The sequence below is a fragment of the Sorghum bicolor genome, chromosome 9 (genome assembly GCF_000003195.3).
Source record: "Sorghum bicolor cultivar BTx623 chromosome 9, Sorghum_bicolor_NCBIv3, whole genome shotgun sequence".
Classification (NCBI taxonomy): Eukaryota; Viridiplantae; Streptophyta; class Magnoliopsida; order Poales; family Poaceae; genus Sorghum; species Sorghum bicolor.
In genome coordinates, this window is record NC_012878.2 from 58,949,258 (window position 1) to 58,969,375 (window position 20,118).

Genomic DNA, 20,118 nt, shown 5'->3' on the forward strand with positions numbered 1-20,118 from the left:
CTGCGCAGGAGGCTCTTCCGGATCCCTTTCCTTCCCTTTCGTCTGTCTCTCTCTCTCTCGCGGTTCTCTCTCTCGGACGGTGTTGGTGTTGCCCGCCCGCCCAAAGCCAAAGCCGACCCCGAGCCGAGCCTCGCGCTGGCCCTCTCTCTCTCTCTCTCTCTCTCTCTCTCTCTCTCCCCCTCCCGCACGGGCACCCACGCCTCGCCATCCCGCTGCCCTGTCCACCGCCGCAACCTCTGCCACCCCGCCGATCGCGGGGGACCCGGACTCCGCCGCCGCTTCGCCCTGTCCCGCTCCAGGCGCCCAAACCCTAGATCTGGTACGGGATCCGCCGCCTCGCCGCCATGTTCTGGCGCATGACCGGCCTCTCCGCGGCCTCGCCCGTGAGTGCACTCCTCTCTTTGCCTCTTGTGCTGTGCCTCTCGCTCTTCCATTCTGCTGGGAAGGAGGGATGGAGGGTGAGGCCTCGCCAGCCGGATCAACGCACGCTGCTCTGCTCTGCTCTGCTCTAGAGCCACGCTTGCTGCGCCTAGGGTTCGCTGCTGCCTCCGCCACGCGCTGTAACGCCCCCGTAGCTTTGTGCTGTCGAGACACAGAGGACACACATTTCGTCTGTGCTCTCTGTCTTCTGTAATAGACTCCCTTTACTTTACTTTACTTTTATGGCATTGACCAAACTTTGCTTTCCGAAGAAACAAAACAAAACTTAGACAAAAAATCTAGATCGACAAATGGCATCAGCACCTGCAACGGTTCCGTTTGTCTCCCTTTTGACTTCTTAATTACTGTCAACCGGCTGAATCCTCGGACGAGGTGGATGTTGGAACAGCTTTTCTGTTCAGGGTTATGTTCTGTGACCACCATTATGTTCCTGCTGCACTCACACGCCTAACTGGCTGGCTCTAGTTTGAGCAGATTCCATTGGCAATCATTTCCGGTTCATAAATAATAAATAGGCTTTCTCTGGCTCTCTGCACACTATTTTCTGTTTCTGGTGCATTACTATTTATGGCACTTCCTGTACCTGTGTCGGAAATTAATTTCATGTCAAGTATGCTTACTGTTCATTTATTTCTTCCTCCCTTATAAAGAGTCAGAACACTTTATTCTGTTCAGATAGCACTCTTTGTGGAAAGCTTCAGTAGTACTAGTGCCCCCCTGTGGTAGTTTCTTCATCAGGTTGTCACTAGATGTGTTCTTTTGGTTCATTGTACTCATTTTACAGTAACTAACTGACTGTCTAGTGTATTGAGCATGTTTATTGGTGTGTCAGTTACTATGTAAAATGAGTACAGTCAGTTACTTTGTTTTATCCCAATCCCACATCCTAACTTCCTTTTTCTGTTGGCCAGGTGGATACAATTCTGGACAAGGAGAACTTTACGTTGGAAGAGCTTCTTGACGAGGATGAAATCATCCAGGAGTGCAAAGCACTGAATACTCGACTCATAAATTTGTAAGAGCATTACCTGTTTTCAAGCTGCTACAGTTTTCAGCATGTCTAAGCTATTGTTTTATCGCTCTATGAATTTTGCCTGTATTATTGGTTTACTGGCAAAGGAATCCATTTATGATTTATGAACGAGTAAGATAGCAAAAGCCGTACTTACCATACTCACCCGTCCTTTTCAGCCACAGTTAACTCCTATATGCATCAGAACTGCCTATATGGGGTTCTCTCGTGCAAAGCTGAGAAACAGCTCTAATTGCAATTCATCTGCACATACAACCTTTTCATTTCATTTCATTTCATTCAAGATTGCTTTGCAATTTACTTCTGCCATTACGGTATGTAATTAGCTTAGCAGCATTGCATGCTGAATTAGTTCCTTTAGTTTCTAGGAGAATGGCTAAACACATTCTCCTTTTGCTAATTTTGTAAGCTTTTGCATAGTAGATTCAGCGTAACCATCATTTATTAAATTTGCTTAATTTTCTCATCTATTTCAGATGTTTCAACTGCTGTTAAATGAGTTTTTTCTCTGTGGTGAAACTAAGTGTTTATTTATGTTGAACTCTGCCTTTTTTAGTTATCTAATTGTTCCGTATTGAAAAATGTAGTAGTTTTATACGTTCTAATAGTATATAGATATTAGTGTGAACATACCGCTTAGCTTTCAACTGCACTCCACCTTATTGTAGGCTTGTTTCCCTGCCTAAAATGTTTGAATTTTGTATTTAGCTTGCGAGATAAGGCCCAAGTGCAGCAGTTGCTTCGTTACATTGTGGAAGAAGTTCCAGAGGAATCAGAGAAGAAACAGTCTTTCAAGTATGCTATGGATATTTGTTGTTCATTGTTATGCAATGTATTGAACTAGTTTGCTGATTAGCCTTGTCAAACTTCACTTGTCTACCTCTTGCAGGTTTCCATTTATCGCTTGTGAGATTTTTACTTGTGAAATTGACATTATTTTGAGAACCTTGGTAGAGGATGTTGAGGTAAATACATTCACTTGTTAGCACATTTCTTTGGAACATTTTACTCCACAAGTTAATGAACTTCGTTTTGTCTAACAATCTCCTTCCTTCTGTTACAGCTAATGGATTTACTTTTCTCATTTGTAAAACCTGACCATCCGCATAGTACCTTGTTAGCTGGTTACTTCAGTAAGGTACCCCCCACCTCGTCTCCTCTTATTCCTGACCTCTAATCATGGATAAAGTTGTCTTCAAGACCTCTGCAATGTACTTTTACTTCTAACTGTCACATGGCGCTTCACAATTCCCTTCTCTTGTTGCATTATGATGAATTATGGAGCTGAACCAGGCCATTTATCTTTTTAGGTGGTTATCTGTTTGATGCTACGGAAGACTGCTTCTCTTATGAATTATGTTCAGGTATTGCTGATCTGTTCTGTAAAATGTAGATTGGTTCTACTGTGCCTTTTTTTCAATGTGTTGCTAGGTAACCTCGGGCTTGACCTGTTCTGCCTGCTTTGAATGCACATTCATATTCTGTTTTACCAACAAAAGATTGCTGATTGATTGTTTGCCCATGTCAGTGAACGTATCCGTGTAAGTCTTGTTGTGCTTACCTGCTTCTCCTTTGTTTTGTATGCTGTTGCCTTGCTCTTGCAGACTGACAGGAATCCATGATATATTATGTTGTTGACTATGTATGGGTGCGTAGAATATGATTTATGGTCTATTGATATTGGAATCCTTTATTTTCTTTGCGATTGTGATATCTCAGTTCTGCTCGTTGCCCAGTCCTTGGATGCTATACATGCTGGAAAGATGGTGTCATTTGTGTACATTCCAATTTATGTTTGCTTGTCTTTTTTATTTTACCTTTTTGTAGGAGCATCCAAATATTGTTGTCCAGCTTGTCGACCTCATTGGTATCACATCAATAATGGAGGTAAGTAGTTATTGAACTCATTCCCCGTCATGTTTGGTGAGTGCCTTTGGTTGGTGTTGCTCATCAAATTGATTGTAAAACAGGTGTTGATGAGATTGATTGGTGCTGATGAAACCATATACTCGAATTTCGCGGATACGTTGCATTGGTTAGAGAATACAGATGTACTGGAAATGATTGTGGATAAATTTAGCTCATCAGTAAGTACACTTGATCACTCAGTAACATAGTGCTATACGACATTTGTTGGGCACTAAACCGTGTCATTATTAAGCTTTGGTGTGTTGTGGAGTGTGTGTGTGGATTCCGAAAATACGGTTTCTTGTCCCGTATTTTCTTCATAATATAATGAAGCGCAGCTCTCCTGCGTTTTCGAGAAAAAAATGTCATTATTATGCTGTACTTGCAGTGGTTATGGAGGTTGGTTTGTTGTCTTAGTAGATTTCATATGTTTTTTTGGATATATTGCTAGTAAAAGGCCCATATATCCATGTTGCCTTGATCAAACAGGACTCTCCTGAAGTGCATGCAAATGCTGCTGAAATCCTTTCTGCCGTAACTCGATGCGCTCCTCCTGCTCTTGCTGCGAAAATATGCAGCCCAAGGTTTGTCCTTTTCATTTAATTTTTGTGCGATCAGAAAATGCAACTTTTGTGCATCATATCGCTTCCTTTGTCAGATATTATTATGTTCATTCTTCTTTACTTGTTCCTGGTATCAGTTTTGTTGGTAGGTTGTTTCGTCACGCTCTTGAGGAGTCAAGACCAAAATCTGTTCTGGTTCATTCATTGTCAGTGTGTATATCTTTGTTGGACCCCAAAAGACTAGCATCAGCCTCATACCAAGCATTTAGAAGCAACTTAACTCACGGGACGCTGGTCACAGCCAGTCCAGAAACAGTTGATGGTATGCTGGAGAGTTTATGTGAGTGCTCTGTGCTTGATTCTTTCTACTTAACGCTACTTTTATTGTTTATATGCTTTTCACTTGTTACACCCTTGCTTTCTGTCACACACATTCTCCTTGTCATGTGCACACCTGGCATGTTTAATGAAAATATGAAATGCTTGATTGCCTTTCTGAGGACTTACCAGTATACCTGTAATCACATCTTAGGTGACTTGTTGAAGTTACTGGACATTACTTCTTCTGAAAATGTTTTGCCTACAACTTATGGATGTTTGCATCCACCTCTTGGAAAACACCGTTTGAAGGTATCCCTAATGCTCAGACGTTGTGGATCTCTTATTATTAGTTTGAGCATATATGATTAGTTTTCGTTTGCTTAAGATATTTTTTTCCTCCTGTACATTATTCTTAACCTTCCAGTTATTTGACGGAAGCATTAATGCTGCCTAGGGATTTTTAGACTTTACTGCTATTTAATACTGTGCATGAGGATATATGATGGTGTAATTTCTGAGAGAGATGCTTTCAATCTGAGTTTGATGGCCTCAACTGCTGTCCACCTTGCATAACTCTGCAGTTAGGCCAGGCTCAGAAGGTCCAATTAATCGTTTTCTTCATTCAACGTGTCTCTTCAGAGCCCTTTCCTGTTTATTTTGTTTTAATAAATTATACTTCTGTTTCTTTCAGATTGTAGAGTTCATCTCTGTTTTGCTAACAATTGGTAGCGAAGTTGCTGAGAAGGAGCTAATAAACCAATCAGTGATAAAGCATTGCATTGATTTATTTTTTCTGTAAGTGGGCTACTGTGTGTTTTATTCCTGAACAGTCAATGTTAATGGAAAATCCTCATACATTGCCTGGTGCTGCAGGTACCCTTATAATAACTTTTTGCATCATCATGTTGAGAACATTATTGTTTCTTGCCTTGAGGTTAAAAGAAATCAATTGACTGACCATATCCTTAATGACTGTGGCCTTGTCGTTAAAGTCCTTGCTGCTGAAAAAAGTCCATCTCTGCCAGTGGATTCTAATGGGGTAAATCTATTTCTGGATACTTGTCATCTTGTTTTTTTTCTTTGCTGGGCTATGTCGCCAGTGTTTTGATTATGCCTTGTGTTTGTAGCCAACGTTACCGTCAGAAGGGAAACAACCTCCAAGAATTGGGAATATTGGACACATAACTCGAATAGCGAATAAGCTCATTCAATTGGGAAATAGTAACAGCATGATCCAGAGTCACTTGCAGGTATTTCCAATATCTGTTTCATCTTTGGCTAACAAATACTCATTTACATTTATAAACTTGTGTTTATAGGAGAACAGCGAGTGGGCTGTATGGCAAACAGATGTCCTGGTCAAACGCAATGAGGTGGAGAACGTTTACCATTGGGCATGTGGGTATGTACTTTTCCCATCCTGGGCTTTCTGATTCTTGTACAGTGCTGAAACACTTGTGATTTATCTGTGGTAACTTGTATATTTCTTCCTGACCGTTGGCTAATGTTTTATTATGCTGCAGCCGTCCAACTTCTCTACATGATCGTGGGAGGGATAGCGACGACGACGACTTCCGAGACAGAGACTATGATGTGGCAGCACTTGCTAATAATCTGAGCCAGGCATTTCGATATGGGATATACAGCAATGATGACATTGAAGAGGTGATATTCGTCGGTTTTTTTAGCAAGGTTTTCTTGAGTTTTGGACATCATGTTCTTTGGTAGCATGCTATAATTTTGTAGAGTAAAAGTGTGTTCAATTTCTGAATCTGTTATAATATCTTCACTGTTGCTGTTTTACAACTAAACATTTCAACCATGTAAAAATAAAACCTTGGGATTCTCCCAGATAACTGTAATATACTAATATTACCTTCATTGCTAACATTATGCTGCTATCTATGTATAACGTATTTCATGATTGATTATTGCAGGCACAAGGATCCCACGAACGAGATGATGAGGTATGCTTACAGTACTATTTATGTAAGATTGTTACATGGTCAATACTTTTGATTTGATAATTTAAAACATATTGTATCATGCAATAAGACATGGATTATCTATGAACTTATCCCTGTGCATGTATTTCAGGATGTCTACTTTGATGACGAGTCGGCTGAAGTAGTAATATCTTCATTGCGTTTGGGGGATGATCAGGACAGGTAATTATTGTGTTTCAGTCATCTAAACTGTCCTTACTACAAGTAAGATGGCTTATAGTGTGCGCATTCTGCAGCAGTTCCCTCTTCACGAATTCAAACTGGTTTACGTTTGATGGAGATAGAGGAATCAATGATCGCCTAGCTGCCTCTGTTCCTTCATCATCCCCCAATTCTGAAGAGATTTCCTTGAACACGGAGGAAACTGATGAAGTGCTAACTGGTGAAACCACTGGCACTGAGTCACTGCTGGAAAGTGCATCCCTTGAAAATGGTCCTGTTGAGGAGGCCAAGGAGCTAGCAGAAGTTGCTAACGACAGTGATGCTACCACGGTTAGTGAGAAAATTTTGTGTACAGAAGAGCATAGCGCCTCCCATGAGCCTGAAACCTCTGAGCGGCCTGTGGATGCTCAAGAGGGCCAGACTGGAGGTGTGGCTGAAGCAACGAGCACAGAGGGAGCAACGAATGAACCTTTCAGCTCTTCTGAGCCTGGCAACTTGCCAGAATCTGGTGACACCGATTGTCACACTGCCAACTCATCTGAGCCTAATGAGATTGCCCATGAATCAGGATCACCTGCGGAGGTTGATGATGAAAAGAAATCTGAGATTGCCACAACAAATGAATGAAGCGTATGGGCTGGAATGGTACCACAAACCAAGGCAGGATCGCCGACCTAATTCGTTTTGCATCGCATGCTCAGGGACCACGGACTACCATTCAGAAGCAGGGGCGCCCTACAATTTTAGTGGCACTGCTTTGCTATGAGCAGTCGATTGTTACTGCTTGGATGAGCATACTCGTGCAGCTGGGCACGCTCTGTTATGATCTCAGCTCATCACCATCCCACATGAACTTATTACACCGTATTAGTTGGTGGTTGATGCACAGGGCGTTTAATTCATTTGGTACTTCCTGATTTTGGCTCAGGGTTTTTTTTTTCTTTTGCTAGGGTACTCGAACTGTAATATCTGCAGTTGAGTTTTTCCCTCAATTCTTATATTACTGTTCCTTTCTGATTATAGCTGCCTCTGTAATTGTTATTTGTTCAAGTGCAAAATCTGCCTCTTTGTTTCTTTAAACATGTAGTTCCATCAAAAAATAGGTACAAATGATTTTGGACGACTAGCTTTGTAGCCATGGTGTGTCAGTGAAAGTTCGGATTTCCTACGGCCTATTGCTGCTCACATTAGTAGCAGGCTACTGCCAAATAGCCAAAATAGCTGAGGTACACGCATCAATGACCCGTGGAACGTAGAAGGCTATTTAAGCACGTAGTAGTGTAGGACGGAATGCGGATAGATGAGAGATAAAAGAAATATATTTCTAAGTTGGCGGGAAATTAAACCAGTGATAGTATTTTGAGGCTTTGTTTAGATGCACATGTATCCATCTCAATCTGTGTCATGCTAGTCCACCTTAACACATGTGAATAGATGTGCATAGTCCACCTTAACACATGTGAATAGATGTGCATCCAAACAAAACAAAGCCAAAGTGGAAAATTATACCGCAGAGAGAGTTCAAGGAACCTTTTTTCTAAATTTAAAAGGAAAATTAAAGCATGTTAATCTTTTTTAAAAGAAAAATTAAACCATGTTAAGCCTTCTTTGGATGTGTGTGTGTGTGTGTGTAAAATTTCAAGAGGTAATAGAAACTTTTTCCTAAGTTTGAGGCAGCACTCAGCAGCGATTGTTCAGAGATCTTTTCCTAAGAAAATAGTTCGCACGTGACCCCTGACGGCCCATAATTTGTCATGTAAATCACAACAGCGGCCCAAATAATGTCAGTGGCCACTAGACGTCGCAGAAAGGCCCGTCTGATTAAAGGGGTGTTTGGTTTGAGGTACTGTAACATTTTCAGTTTATTTGACATTAGTGTCCAATCATGGAGAAAGGTTTTGTTCATGATAGCAAGGCAAAAAGAAGCTAAAAAATAAAGTAAACCAAAGCTTCGCCAACTTCGTAAACAAAGGAACAGACTTTCCATAGCATGTAGTATATTGCACAATTCGTTGCTGTAAGGCCTGAGAGTTCATGAAAAGTACAGTTCAAGCCAGGAAAAGCAAACGTTAAGGTACGGCACAGAATGTGGTTGTAAAATGAAACGCCTTCCGAGCAAATTACAAAATCAAACCGTATCAAAATTTGTAACCCTCCCTGGGGAACTCCAGTGTAAAGATGGATGTGGTGCCACAGGACCTCAGCCTCGCAACTCCCAAATTTTACTGCTGATATTAAGACAGTCAGCCTTCCCAAATTATCAGGAGACTTGTTTCTACGCGGTTGCCGATTCATGGACAGGTGGGGGTGGGGTGGGGTGGGGTGAGGGGCTGAGGGCTTCTCATTGTATCTTCAATATTGCTTTCAACTTTACAACAAGTTTCCAGTCTTCAATAGACAAATCCTCCTGCATTTTAATAATATAAATGGAGGAAAATCAGAAACCGGTACTGATTTATGTGGCACACATGAAAAACCAGGGAGAAGAATTGGACTTGCCCTGTAGTTTTGTTTCAAAATATCAATAGACCGTCTTGATATCCGGCTGACCAGTTCATCTTCCATATCAAAGTGTCTGCCGAAGCTCCTCTGCTGCTCGTCAGAATTGTTTGCGATAATCTGTTCACAAACCCAGCAAACAATTATATACTAATAATAATATACAGAATCCAGAATAACATCTTGGAATAGTGATGCAGATGATGGCACCGACCTTAATAGCGACCTTTTGTCCTTTTGTCGCCATATCAACTTGCTTGTGATTGATTTCAATTGAGGCAATCTTCCCAATATCAATATATTCTTTAGTGGGTATGCAGAGAGGAGTTCCCACCTAAATGACAGGGAAAAGCAAGATATCAGGGCAACATACATATCTGAAAATACGGTCAGTAGTCACAAATTGGTATTGGAAAGCAAAAACATAGTGACTTGGGAAGTCATAAGCTGATTCCCCAAAAAAACAGTGAACATAACACTCAAGCCTCTGAATCTTTATACAAAACTTTAGTTCCTAGATGAGAGCATATTGGATTCATTCCTACCTTACTATTTATTAGGTCTAACTAATTAATAAAGCAACATGGGAAACACAGAGTAAGAGTAGAATACTGATGATAACAAAATACCTTAGCTATTCCTTCAAGGACATCGACACCCAAAACGATTGGATCCTTCTTGTTGAAGACACAGTTTGGCATAATCTTAAGAACACAAGGGAACACGGCTTCTTCAGCGCTTTCCTTCTTCTTCTCTTCCTTGAGGTTCTTAATGTATGCTGTAAATTGGTCAAACAGGTGGTATATTATGTCAGCCACAAAGATCCTCACACCGGACTCTTCTGCAAGCTCGCGGGCATCAGGCATCACTTTGACATCAAAGGCCAAGATAGTTGCATATTCTTTCTTTCTCTCAAGCATAACACTAGCCTTCATAACATCCTTCTTGTGCACTGGCCCTATACTGAAATCACAGAAGGGAATATTCACCGCAGGGCTCTTCAAGAACTCAGTGAGAGCTTCCAAAGACCCAAGGGTAGATGCCTGTACATAGACACCCTCACCACTCCTATCAATCCGGCTCCTAACCCTAGTCATCTCTTCCATAACAGCTTCCTTCAGTTTGTCTAAATCATCATCAGGTCCTAACACGTAAAGAGCTGTCCCTGCAATTGCATGTTCGAGACCCTGAAGAAAGCAATCGTTAATACACTGCCATATAAAACTTAGAAATGCCAAACTGAAAAACTGTATCCACCTGAGCAGATATTTTGACACCTTGTGCAGCTCTGATCTCCTTATGATGTAGGTAGGTACCCTGAAAATACAAGTTTTTAGGTGTATTACTTCAATTTGAAGCATTAAACTAAGAACAATTTAACACTGGTCAAATAAAAAATGAATGGCATTCAAGTGACGTAAACTTGAATGGTCAAACCATATAACCACCTAAAAGTTATCAGCAAATCAAATGGCAGCTGGAAATTGTCTATGCTTCATAGGTAAGCATGGTGATGTGAAAGTAGGTATTCTTAAATGAATTGGGGTAGCTGTGAAACACAGGAATGGGAAGGCCAGTGACACCAGTACAATCTTTGACAACATCCACTGCTCAAGAATGTAGTCTTTAATTCTCTTGGTTGAGGAACTACACTTATACCAACTGTTTTGATTATTCAGAACTCCACAATGAACATAAATCAAACCTATCCTATTTTTATGTAATGATGGTTGGCTGTTCAAGTATTAGCTGCATCCACATTTTTTTTCATTGGGTCCAATACCAGCAAAACCATAGCATAACCCCACAATGGTTGGTTACCAAAGTTAAGAGCAGTAACATCTGCGTGGCAGAACCTACATCTACCAAACGAAGTGTAACCAATAGTAATCCTCCCAGAATAAAATGATTTTCATCCAACCATCCAAGAGTATCTTGCTGTGGGTGTGAATTGATATCCAAATAATCAAAGCTGCAACATTATCAGATACTCACCTTAACTCGAAGCTCTCTCATTGGGTGTGGAGTTAACAAAGCCCTGACAGTTGTCACAATGGGTCCCTATATAAAAATACAAGATCATTGGGCATCTTAAAGTTCTGCACAAATTTTTGCACTTAAAATATATAAATTAAAACACCTTCTACCTGCATGCCACAAACAACTATTTGATCTCCTTCATGCAGTATACCATTGACCAAAACAACATCAATTGTAGTACCATGACCTTCAACGACCTTGACTTCCAGTACAGTACACTGAAACAAAAGAAGATAATTAATAAGAATGCATTTTTTCTGTAATGACACAATAAAGATCAAAGTACATTACCTGGACTTCATCAACAAAAGTAAGTTTTTCTTCCATTGTCTTCTGTGCCCATTGAACCAACAATAGAAGCAAATCAGGAATGCCTTCACCACTGGTAAGAGTAGCGTACATGTCAACGTAAAGATGGCAATAATATGAGATGTGATGTAACATATAGTGCATAAAAATAGACGAAGCAGTAAGTTAATGACCAAACCTTACAGCACTCGTAGGCACTATGTTAAAGGTATCTTCCATCTCCTTGTTCTTGTAGTACAAAGCAGTATTCACTCCTTGCATCTTGAATTGTGTAACAATCTGTAGGGTAACACAAGCACATGTTTTAATCATGGCACTGCATGATGGTTTTTCTGTTAAAAATAAAGGTAAACAAAGAATGTGATGCTCACTCACATCTGTAAGTCTCATATTGAACTCCCTCTTAACATCTTCATTTTGTTGTTTTAAAGCCTTCACAATAGGAGCATTTGGACATTTCTTCCAACCATAAAGACGATCAACCTTTATAGAGTGAAAATAAACAGATTACGTAATGAATAAGTAACAAAAATAGAAGGGAAAGCCAAAAGTCAAAGGGCAACTCTAGAAAACATACCTTATTCAAAGCAACAATGAACACTGCATCTCGACTCTTCAAAAGATTCAGGGATTCAATTGTCTGAGGTTCAAGCCCATGCATGATGTCAACAACCAAAATGGCAATATCACACAAACTTGAACCTCTAGAACGCAGATTACTGAAGGACTCGTGCCCAGGGGTGTCAATAACAAGCAGGCCTGGAACCTTGAGTGTAGCATCAGCTTTCAACTCCCTAGTTCTCTCTCTAATGTTTTCAGTAGGGAAGTATGTTGCTCCAATCTGTTGGGTAATACCCCCAGCTTCGCCTTCTTGCACATTAGTGCGTCTAATACAATCTAGAAGCTTTGTCTTGCCAGTATCGACATGACCAAGGATGCAGCAGATTGGTGATCTGAGGTCACTACCATTCTTAGAGTTATCCTCTTTGACAGGTCCTTTCTTTTTGTTCCTCTTAATATTTCCATTATTGGCACCACCACCATCAGTTTCACTCTTTTTAGAGTCTGCAACAGGAGGGACAAGCTTTTTGACAGCAGGCATCACAGGTTGAGCTTTAGTATTTTCCTGCTTCTGAACAGGCTCAGTCTTCTTGACAACAGGCTTTGCCTCTTCCTCATCAAAAGCGTTTGTCTTAGGCAAGTTGACATCAATATCATCCCAGCTCTTTGCATCCCACTCATCCTCATCTTCCTCTTCCTCTTCTTCTGGCTTTGGCTCTTCAGTCTCCTGGTCAGGTTCAGTTTTCTCCTCGGATTCCTCAACCTGAGATTGTGATTCCTGATCCACAAGCACATATTCTTCCTCATCATTATTAACTTCATTGAGTTCTTCCTGTTGTTCTTCAACTACCTTTGCAATCTCTGTGGTTTTTGGTTGAGCTTTCTTTTTCTTAGAATCGTATATTGGCCTCTTCTTGGTCTCAGGGGCAGCACCCTCAGCCTTTTGGAGTTCACTCTGCTCAAGGAACTGTCTCCTCATGGCTTCTAACCTCTTCGCTTCCTCCTTCTGCTTCCCAGTCAAAAGCTTACCCTCCTGTTTCTTCTTGAGCAGCTTCTCCTTTTCCCTCTCCTTCTTCCTCCTCTTTGCTTCTTCTGCTTTCCTCTCCTCCTCCTCGCGTCGCAGCCGCTCTTCCTCCTCCTTCCGCAATCTCTCCTCTTCCTCTCTCTTCTGTCTCTCCTCAGCTTCCTTCCTCCTGGCAAGTGCCTCCTGCATCTCACGAACATGTTTAGGGAGCTTCTTCATGTCAACCTTCCCTTTAGGTGCCTCTTTCTCCTTCTCCTCCTCCTTCTTAGCCTCCGCTCCCTTTGCTGCAGCCTTTTTCTCCTTCTCCTTTTCTTTCTTTTTCTTCTTCTTCTTGGCAGCAGCAGATTCCACCTCTCCTCCTTCCTCAGCTTTGTCCTCCACATTACCATCCTCTGCAGCTCCAACGTCCTCCTTGGCCAATGCAGCAGATTGTGGTACCTGCGCTGGCTTGCCCTCTGCAGCAGGAGGGACTAAATCAAGCTCAGCAAGAACCTTCTCCAACTCCTCTTCTTCCTTTGCTGTCCTTCCGCTTTTCTTCTTTTTCTTCTTCGATTTCTTCCCTTCAGCATCTTCCACAGGGGCAGCAGCAGCCACAGTTCCATCATCATTGGTGTCCTCAGGCTCAGGCTCCTCTGCAGGAGGTGGGCGACCCTCTATCCCCGCAAGGATCTGGTCGATGTCCTCACCATCCACATCCATCGTAAACCCTCCCTTCTTTTTCTTCTTCTTTGATTTCTTCCCCGCGGCATCATCCGCATCAGGGGCAGCCACAGGATCCTGAGCTTTCACCTCCTCTCGCTCAGGCTCATCCACGAGCTGAGGATCCTCCTCCATCCCCGCAAGGATCTCATCGACGTTCTCACCATCCATCATAAACGCACCCTTCTTCTTTTTCTTCTTCTGCTGCTTCTTTGCAGCTGCTGCGGCAGTCACTGAGGGCTCCTCATCCTCCTCCTCAGCCACAGGTGGGGGTGGTGGAGCAGGCTCGTCATCCTCGTCTTTGGCAGGTGCCGAGCGAGGTCCCTTGTCCTTCTTCTTTTTCTTCTTCTTAGACTTGCTGAAGTCGTAATCGGGTTCGTCGTCGTCCTCGGCTGGATCGTTGCTGGGCTCCGGCTTGGCCGCGGCAGCCGGGACGGGGTCCACCTCATCCTGGTCCTCGTCCTCCTCGCCGAGGGCGCTGAAGGCGCTGAAGGAGGCGGCGGGGGCGGCGCCCTTCTTCTTCTTCTTCTTGCCGGTGAAGACGAGGTTGACGGGCTCGTCGTCGTCGTCCTCGCCGGCGGCGGGCGGCGGCGGCGGAGGGGGCTCGTAGTCGTCGTCGTCAGGCGCGGCGGCCTTGCCCCCCTTCTTGCCCTTCTTGCCGCCCTTCTTGGGCTTCTCCTTGTCGGCGGCGGCGGGCGGGGCTGGGTCGGCCGCGTCGTCCTGCGGGAAGGAGTACTCGTCGTCGTCGATGGCGACGTTCTTCTTGCGCCCCATCGGCGGCGAGCTTGGAGGCCCTAGGGTTTGGGTTGGGGGCGGGAAAGAATGCGGCGGGCGGGCGGGCGGAGATCGACGCGGCGGGGGCGAGGTGTGGAAGAGAAAGGAAAGCAAGGAAAACCCTACTTGCGTTTGCGTGGGCGATGATGCGATGCGATGGAATTGGAATTGGAATTGGAATTGGAATTTGGGGTTGCCAAACAGATTTGGGACTTGAGTTTCTCTTTATTTCTGCAATCAAACACAACTGATTTGGGACTTGGAGTATATGCTATTTATTACTTTACAATTTCCGCACACTGTATTTGCATACGTATTAATATTCATACGTACACCCTATTGACAACAATGAGAAGTGTATGAGTGATGTCATCTTCTCTTGTGACAAGGCCTTGTTTAGTTGACGAGGTGAAAAACTTTTAGTTACTGTAGTACTTTCGTTTTTATTTGATAATTATTATTTAACTATGGACTAATTAAGCTTAGAATATTCGTTTCATAAATTACAGGCAAACTATGTAATTAGTTATTTTTTATCTATATTTAATGTTCATATATGTGCCACAAGATTTGATATAACGGAGAATCTTGAAAAAGGTTTTGGATTTTAGATGAACTAAAGAAGGCCTAAAAATGACATCACAAGTGGCATATACGTGTGGATTTGTTGGCTCCACACAATGCTACATCTCATGGACCATTGTATTTTCAAGTGATGAGGAAAAAAAGAAAAAGGAAGATACAAAACTCTAAGTCTAATATAACTTAGATTTTTTTTTAACAGCGGGACTCGTATCAACTTGAACATTAATGTGTATTTGGTTGGTGATGTCATTGCACTACACAGCTTGACGAAGCTTAGGCATGTCACACAACTATCACAACCCCCTAGTTCATTATTCGTAGCAAAGTGTGGCGAATGTTTGGCTCATGTTTCATTCGCCAAAGCTGGCATGGCGCACTCACAACACTGTCTAAAACCGCCCTTAGCCTTTGTTCGTCAGAGCTCCCAAAGTTGATTCTCTTCTAAATCCAATAGGAGCTTTGTCAAACAGTTTTTTAGGCGGAGAGAGAATCGATTCTTTTCTGATTGTATGGAGTGATTTTCTGAAATCAACTAAGAGGCTAGGAGCTAGAAAAGTAGTTTCTCCTGATTTTGTGAAGTGGTTTTCCATCGTAATTTTGAGAGTTTATGCTAAAGAATTAAAGAGAATCATTTTCAATCATGGAGTCACTTTTTTAGAATCAACTTCCATATAGAATTAGAATCAGCTACCAAACAGGCCCTTAGAATCAAATTTCATAGAGAAGCAGAACTATTTGCTATAATACTTGCAGTGAGAAAGCCAAAGCCAAAAGAGACAGACCGTAGCGAGTGGTGAGGTCGGCTGGCTTAGAATCCAGTGGAAGATTTGCCTATTTTATATATAGAAAACTAAAATAGGCTAGGTAGATTTTTGGGTGGAAGAGACGAACCCACAACCAATCATGTGATCAAAAGTTACTCTATTATGGGTCCTTTCCAGTAGAGTTTTTGGTTAAGGCTTTTTTTGCCGGTTTAATAAAAAAATCCTAGCAAATGAGCACATTAAAACTTAATGAAAAAAAAGGTAAAAGTGAAACAGTTCTAGGGCCAGAACTCGAAGTCATAAAAGTGCAGTATTTTCTGGCTTCTTCGTTTTTGATTAAAATGATCAAGATTCCACTCTGAATATCTTAACCACTTACTTGGCAAGGAGTAGTTCGTTGTAAGATTTTTTTTCTAGTTTATGTGTAGACAAAAAGAGGGTTTAACACTCCATTTTTGTTGAAAACATGATCGTAACGCAGACTGGAGACATTGTTTGCACCTTATCCACGTTCACCAACTTAACGTACGAAAGTTAGGCGGTCATCAGTTTCAGGACAACACTAGTCCAAGCACATCGAAAAGACTGCACTGATGTTGTCGGTCGTAACATGCTGTTGTCGATGCAGCTTGGATTCAGAAAGATTGCATAACATAACATGCTCCTCAGACTGTCAAGTTCACTAGTTATCAGCATGGCTTGAGTGGCAGAATAAGATGCATCAGCATGACAGAATGGGGTGTCATCCTCATCAGCAAAACAGTAATTCTGTTGGCAACCGAACTTTAATAACCTCGGTCGCCAAGAACAAAGTCCTGTTACAGACGATGTCGTATATTATACAGGCACATCCCATTTGTTGCAGAAACTACTACGGTATAGTATTCTTGCACTGCTAATCTGCTACTACACATCAAAGCACAAGTACAGTGCTCAATTAGGTAGTTTAGTGCTAGCAGTTTCTGTTGTACCTTTACCTGATAATAACAGAAACAATGCCCCAAACCCAATCAGTGATAGCTACTTGCAATCTACAAATGTATGCTATATATTTCAGCTTTGGACCCTAGAACCAACCACCTTACCTCGTCAGCCCAATCTCCAACCAGATTAGATCTTAGTGTATGACTCTGTAGTTCTGTACGCTGAACCAACGTGGCAGCCTATATGGTTGTGGAAAAAGACCAGTGTTGGGCTAACCAATGTACATGTGCAACAGAGTAACTATTGTTATCGTCCAAGTCTTCCCGAATCTGTGGCTATGTTCTGCTCTTGAACTTTCTATGTGACTTGAGGTCGACTACAATGACGGTTATGTTGTCTTTGCTCCCCTTCTGGAGAGCCAGCTTTGACAAATATTCAGCAGCTGCTTGAGCTGCTTCATCTGCTGAATCACCGCTTCTTTGGGCTGATGATGAGGCGTCTGCATTCTTCTTGTGCCAAAGCAGTATGCGCTTGCGGGCAGCATCACATACCTCCTCATTTGACATTACATCCCAAAGGCCATCGCTTGCAATAATTAGGCACTCGTCATCTTTAGCACGGGCAACGATTGTGACCTCAGGGACTGGGATTACATATGGCTTCAGGTATCTGTCCCCTGCATATAGATCAACAATATGTCATCTCCTGCTTTTAGCAATCAATCAAAATCACACCATCATGTACCATCACTGTTGTCATTTGTCTATCACTCTATCTGATGTTGGGAGAAATAAACGGTCGAAACAGCACTTGGTTGATGGTCACTTTTTCATCCACAAATCTATCCGGTTGTAGTCAAGTTTAAGTGAGATACACTGGAACACTGAAACAAAGGCGCCACACAGTACACGAGGCTCTAAAAGTTCAATAAAATAAAGATAAAGATCACTGGGCATGACCAGTTGACCCTCTCCTGCGACTGCAAGGAGTCCTTGATTATAGAACATAATAAAGTCCAAGTAATGAATAAGATTAACTTAATTGTGGACTCCTGTGGGTGAAAGGAAATCTTCAAAGCTCAACAGATGCGCATAACAGCCTAATTTCCTCACAAGCCTGGAAGCACTACAGCTTTGTAACCAACCACACATGCACGGAGGCTTATTACAGTCTGTGCTGCATAGTCAGCGAAACATTCCAAACCACACAACTGTTTGCTATCCAACAGAAGTCCATACCATTTTATCCAGTGGCGTAATCAAATTTCAAAGTTGGAACTCATTAGGTTTCCATAACCGACAAGCAAACTTTTGACTCTATCAAAATCAAAGCATACATCCCTAAAGCGAAACTGCAACAAATCAAATAGCCAATAATTTGGCAAAGAATAGAATGGAGCAGTCAACAGCATTCCAAGTGGTGACAGCTACATATTGTACCCTTGTTGTAAGTAGTCTGATTAACTAGTCTGTAGTTTTTCAGGAATTGAAGACTGCGCGGATGTATAGGGAATCATAAACCAGTGTTGCTCTCATGACATGAAGAGGACAGGGACGCGTACCAATTGACCGGGACATGGCAAGAACACCGAGAACTCGATAGCCATTCCAATTGATGACCTTGCCCCCTTGGGCCTCAATCCTCGCATACTCATCTTCCCTGTTTGGCTGTAACAAGAAGAAGAGCCAATGAGCAACACACCATACAATCAAACTAGTAACCTGGACAGAATCCACATAGTGAGTGAAACAAGTAGAATAGTTGACCCGAGAAGAGATGGGTGGCTTACTTTATGGTCCACGGACAGCGTCAGGGGCTGCTTGCCCCGGCAGAGCACTGCTCGCGAGTCGCCGCAATTGGCAACGATGACATGCGATGAGCAGACAAGCGCAGCCACCGCTGTTGACCCCACGGTGTCTGGAGCCACAGGCTTGCCTTGGGTGGCCGCGTTTCCTCCCACCTCTGCATCAACACGGCTGAAGCAGTCCACAAAGGCCTTCTCCCAGTGCTTGTGAGTATTATTAGGGTCAAGAGCACTCAAGTCAGCGTCGGACGCGGCCTCCTGTGCCTTGGTGAGCTCCTCCGCCAGTACCTTGTGGATTCTCTCCCGGCAGTAGTTGGCGACCTGCAGCAGCGGGATTCATTGATCAGGGAGCTGGGAGGTGGAGTAATAATCGAGTGGTATGCAGGTGGTGGTGGTGGTGGTGAATCGACGCGCGCGCAACCTGAAGGCCGCCGTGGCCGTCGTAGACGCCGAAAAAGTGCGTGGGAAGGCGGAAGGAGGCCCGGTCGAGGCCGTCGACGGGCGCGTCGCCGGCGAGCATCCAGAGCGGGACGTGGAAGAAGGTTGGCAGCACGCGGGCGGCGTCCTCCATCTCGGGTCGTCGGCCGCACACGGACTCGAGCCCCCAACGCGGCACGCAGTCGAGCGCGAAGACGCTCCTAGCGGGAGCTGCAGCTGCGGAGGCCCTGGGCCCGGAGGCGGGGAGAGAGGTGGAGGCGGAGGCGACGAGGTCGTCGAGCACGAGAGCGGAGCCGAGGTCGGCGAATCCCTCGAAGTCGGCGGTGGCGACGCTGCTGCAGTCGCTGGCGACGGAGCAGGGGCTCCCGGGCGCGGAGTCGGGCTCCGGCTGCTGCGGCGGCATCGCGGCGGCTGGAGGAGCGGAGTCGTCTATGAAGTCAGCGACTGCGGCGAAGAGCTCGAGGCCCCCCGCGGTGAGGTCGTCCATGGGATTGGTCAGGGCAGAGAGCCATTGGCGGCGGTAGTGGTGGCGCTCCCGTGGCGTGATGCGCGTCGGGGAGTGGGGGTGCGTGGCGGGGGCTCGTAGGCAGATCTGAAAAGGGTGGGCTGGGAGAGGGACGGGACGGGATGGGATGGGATCGAATCCAAGAGTAGGTGAGGGGAGATCAGGGTGTCACGGGCGGTGCCCTGGCGGCGACGGAAGCCGCCCGCGGCCGCAGGCAGGCAGGCAGGCCGGCGCGAGTGGAGTTGAGCGAAGCCGCGCCGCCCCCCGCCCGCCCGCCCGCCCGCGCGCGCACGGTGGTCGGTGGAGCGTGAAAGGGCTGGGCTGGCTGGCCGATGCAGGGGGAGAGGAGGAGGAGGAGGAGGAGGAGGAGAGGAATGGCTGGGCAGCCACGGGGAGGCCCACCTGGCAGTGTTGGCCATGGACTGGATGGATTCGGTTCAGGCGCGGCGTGGGGCCCTCTCCGGACGGAGCGTAACGTGCTTCCTTTTTGGGGAGATTGATTGATTGATTGATTGATTTGTGTGAGCGCGCACACACAGAAGAAGAGGAGAGGTGGTGGCGTCACGTGGTGACGTCTGGGCCGTTGAGGCAGGCAGGCAGGCATCTGGGCTGGGCCCTCCCCGTCCATCCGTGGTGGGCCAATGATCGAGGGGGAACGGGAAACGGAAGTGACCGACCGAGAGACGGACTTGCACGGCCCACACGCCCACACCACGCTGCAGCAGCGGATGATGCACGGCAGGCGGCACGACAGGCGA

The 20,118-nt window shown here is 44.4% G+C and overlaps 3 protein-coding genes across 4 annotated transcripts; 1 reads left to right on the plus strand and 2 right to left on the minus strand.

Moving 5' to 3' along the window:
* LOC110430345 (serine/threonine-protein phosphatase 6 regulatory subunit 3-like) lies at window positions 6–7,514 on the plus strand. Of its 2 annotated transcripts, none has more exons than XM_021447931.1 (19): window positions 6–383; window positions 1,353–1,456; window positions 2,183–2,269; window positions 2,364–2,439; window positions 2,538–2,612; window positions 2,785–2,838; window positions 3,302–3,361; window positions 3,445–3,561; window positions 3,872–3,966; window positions 4,083–4,285; window positions 4,478–4,575; window positions 4,958–5,061; window positions 5,140–5,305; window positions 5,394–5,516; window positions 5,586–5,668; window positions 5,790–5,931; window positions 6,204–6,233; window positions 6,364–6,434; window positions 6,512–7,514. In XM_021447931.1, exons 1-19 carry the CDS (start codon window positions 345–347, stop codon window positions 7,059–7,061), a joined length of 2,277 nt encoding a protein of 758 aa, XP_021303606.1. In that variant the 5' UTR covers window positions 6–344; the 3' UTR covers window positions 7,062–7,514. The 2 variants fall into 2 exon arrangements, with proteins under 2 accessions (XP_021303606.1, XP_021303605.1); XM_021447930.1 differs by having other exon boundaries at window positions 7–383; window positions 6,509–7,514.
* LOC8066564 (eukaryotic translation initiation factor 5B) lies at window positions 8,394–14,508 on the minus strand. The gene is made up of 11 exons (XM_021447825.1): window positions 11,860–14,508; window positions 11,658–11,765; window positions 11,461–11,561; window positions 11,265–11,355; window positions 11,081–11,191; window positions 10,929–10,994; window positions 10,191–10,250; window positions 9,563–10,120; window positions 9,148–9,267; window positions 8,934–9,053; window positions 8,394–8,841 (listed from the first exon to the last, which is right to left on the minus strand). Exons 1-11 carry the CDS (start codon window positions 14,338–14,340, stop codon window positions 8,776–8,778), a joined length of 3,882 nt encoding a protein of 1,293 aa, XP_021303500.1. The 5' UTR covers window positions 14,341–14,508; the 3' UTR covers window positions 8,394–8,775.
* LOC8065319 (probable protein phosphatase 2C 53) lies at window positions 16,422–19,590 on the minus strand. Its single transcript, XM_002441577.2, has 4 exons — window positions 18,839–19,590; window positions 18,403–18,738; window positions 18,175–18,280; window positions 16,422–17,289 (listed from the first exon to the last, which is right to left on the minus strand). The coding sequence occupies exons 1-4, from the start codon at window positions 19,340–19,342 to the stop codon at window positions 16,949–16,951; spliced, it is 1,287 nt and encodes a 428-aa protein (XP_002441622.2). The 5' UTR covers window positions 19,343–19,590; the 3' UTR covers window positions 16,422–16,948.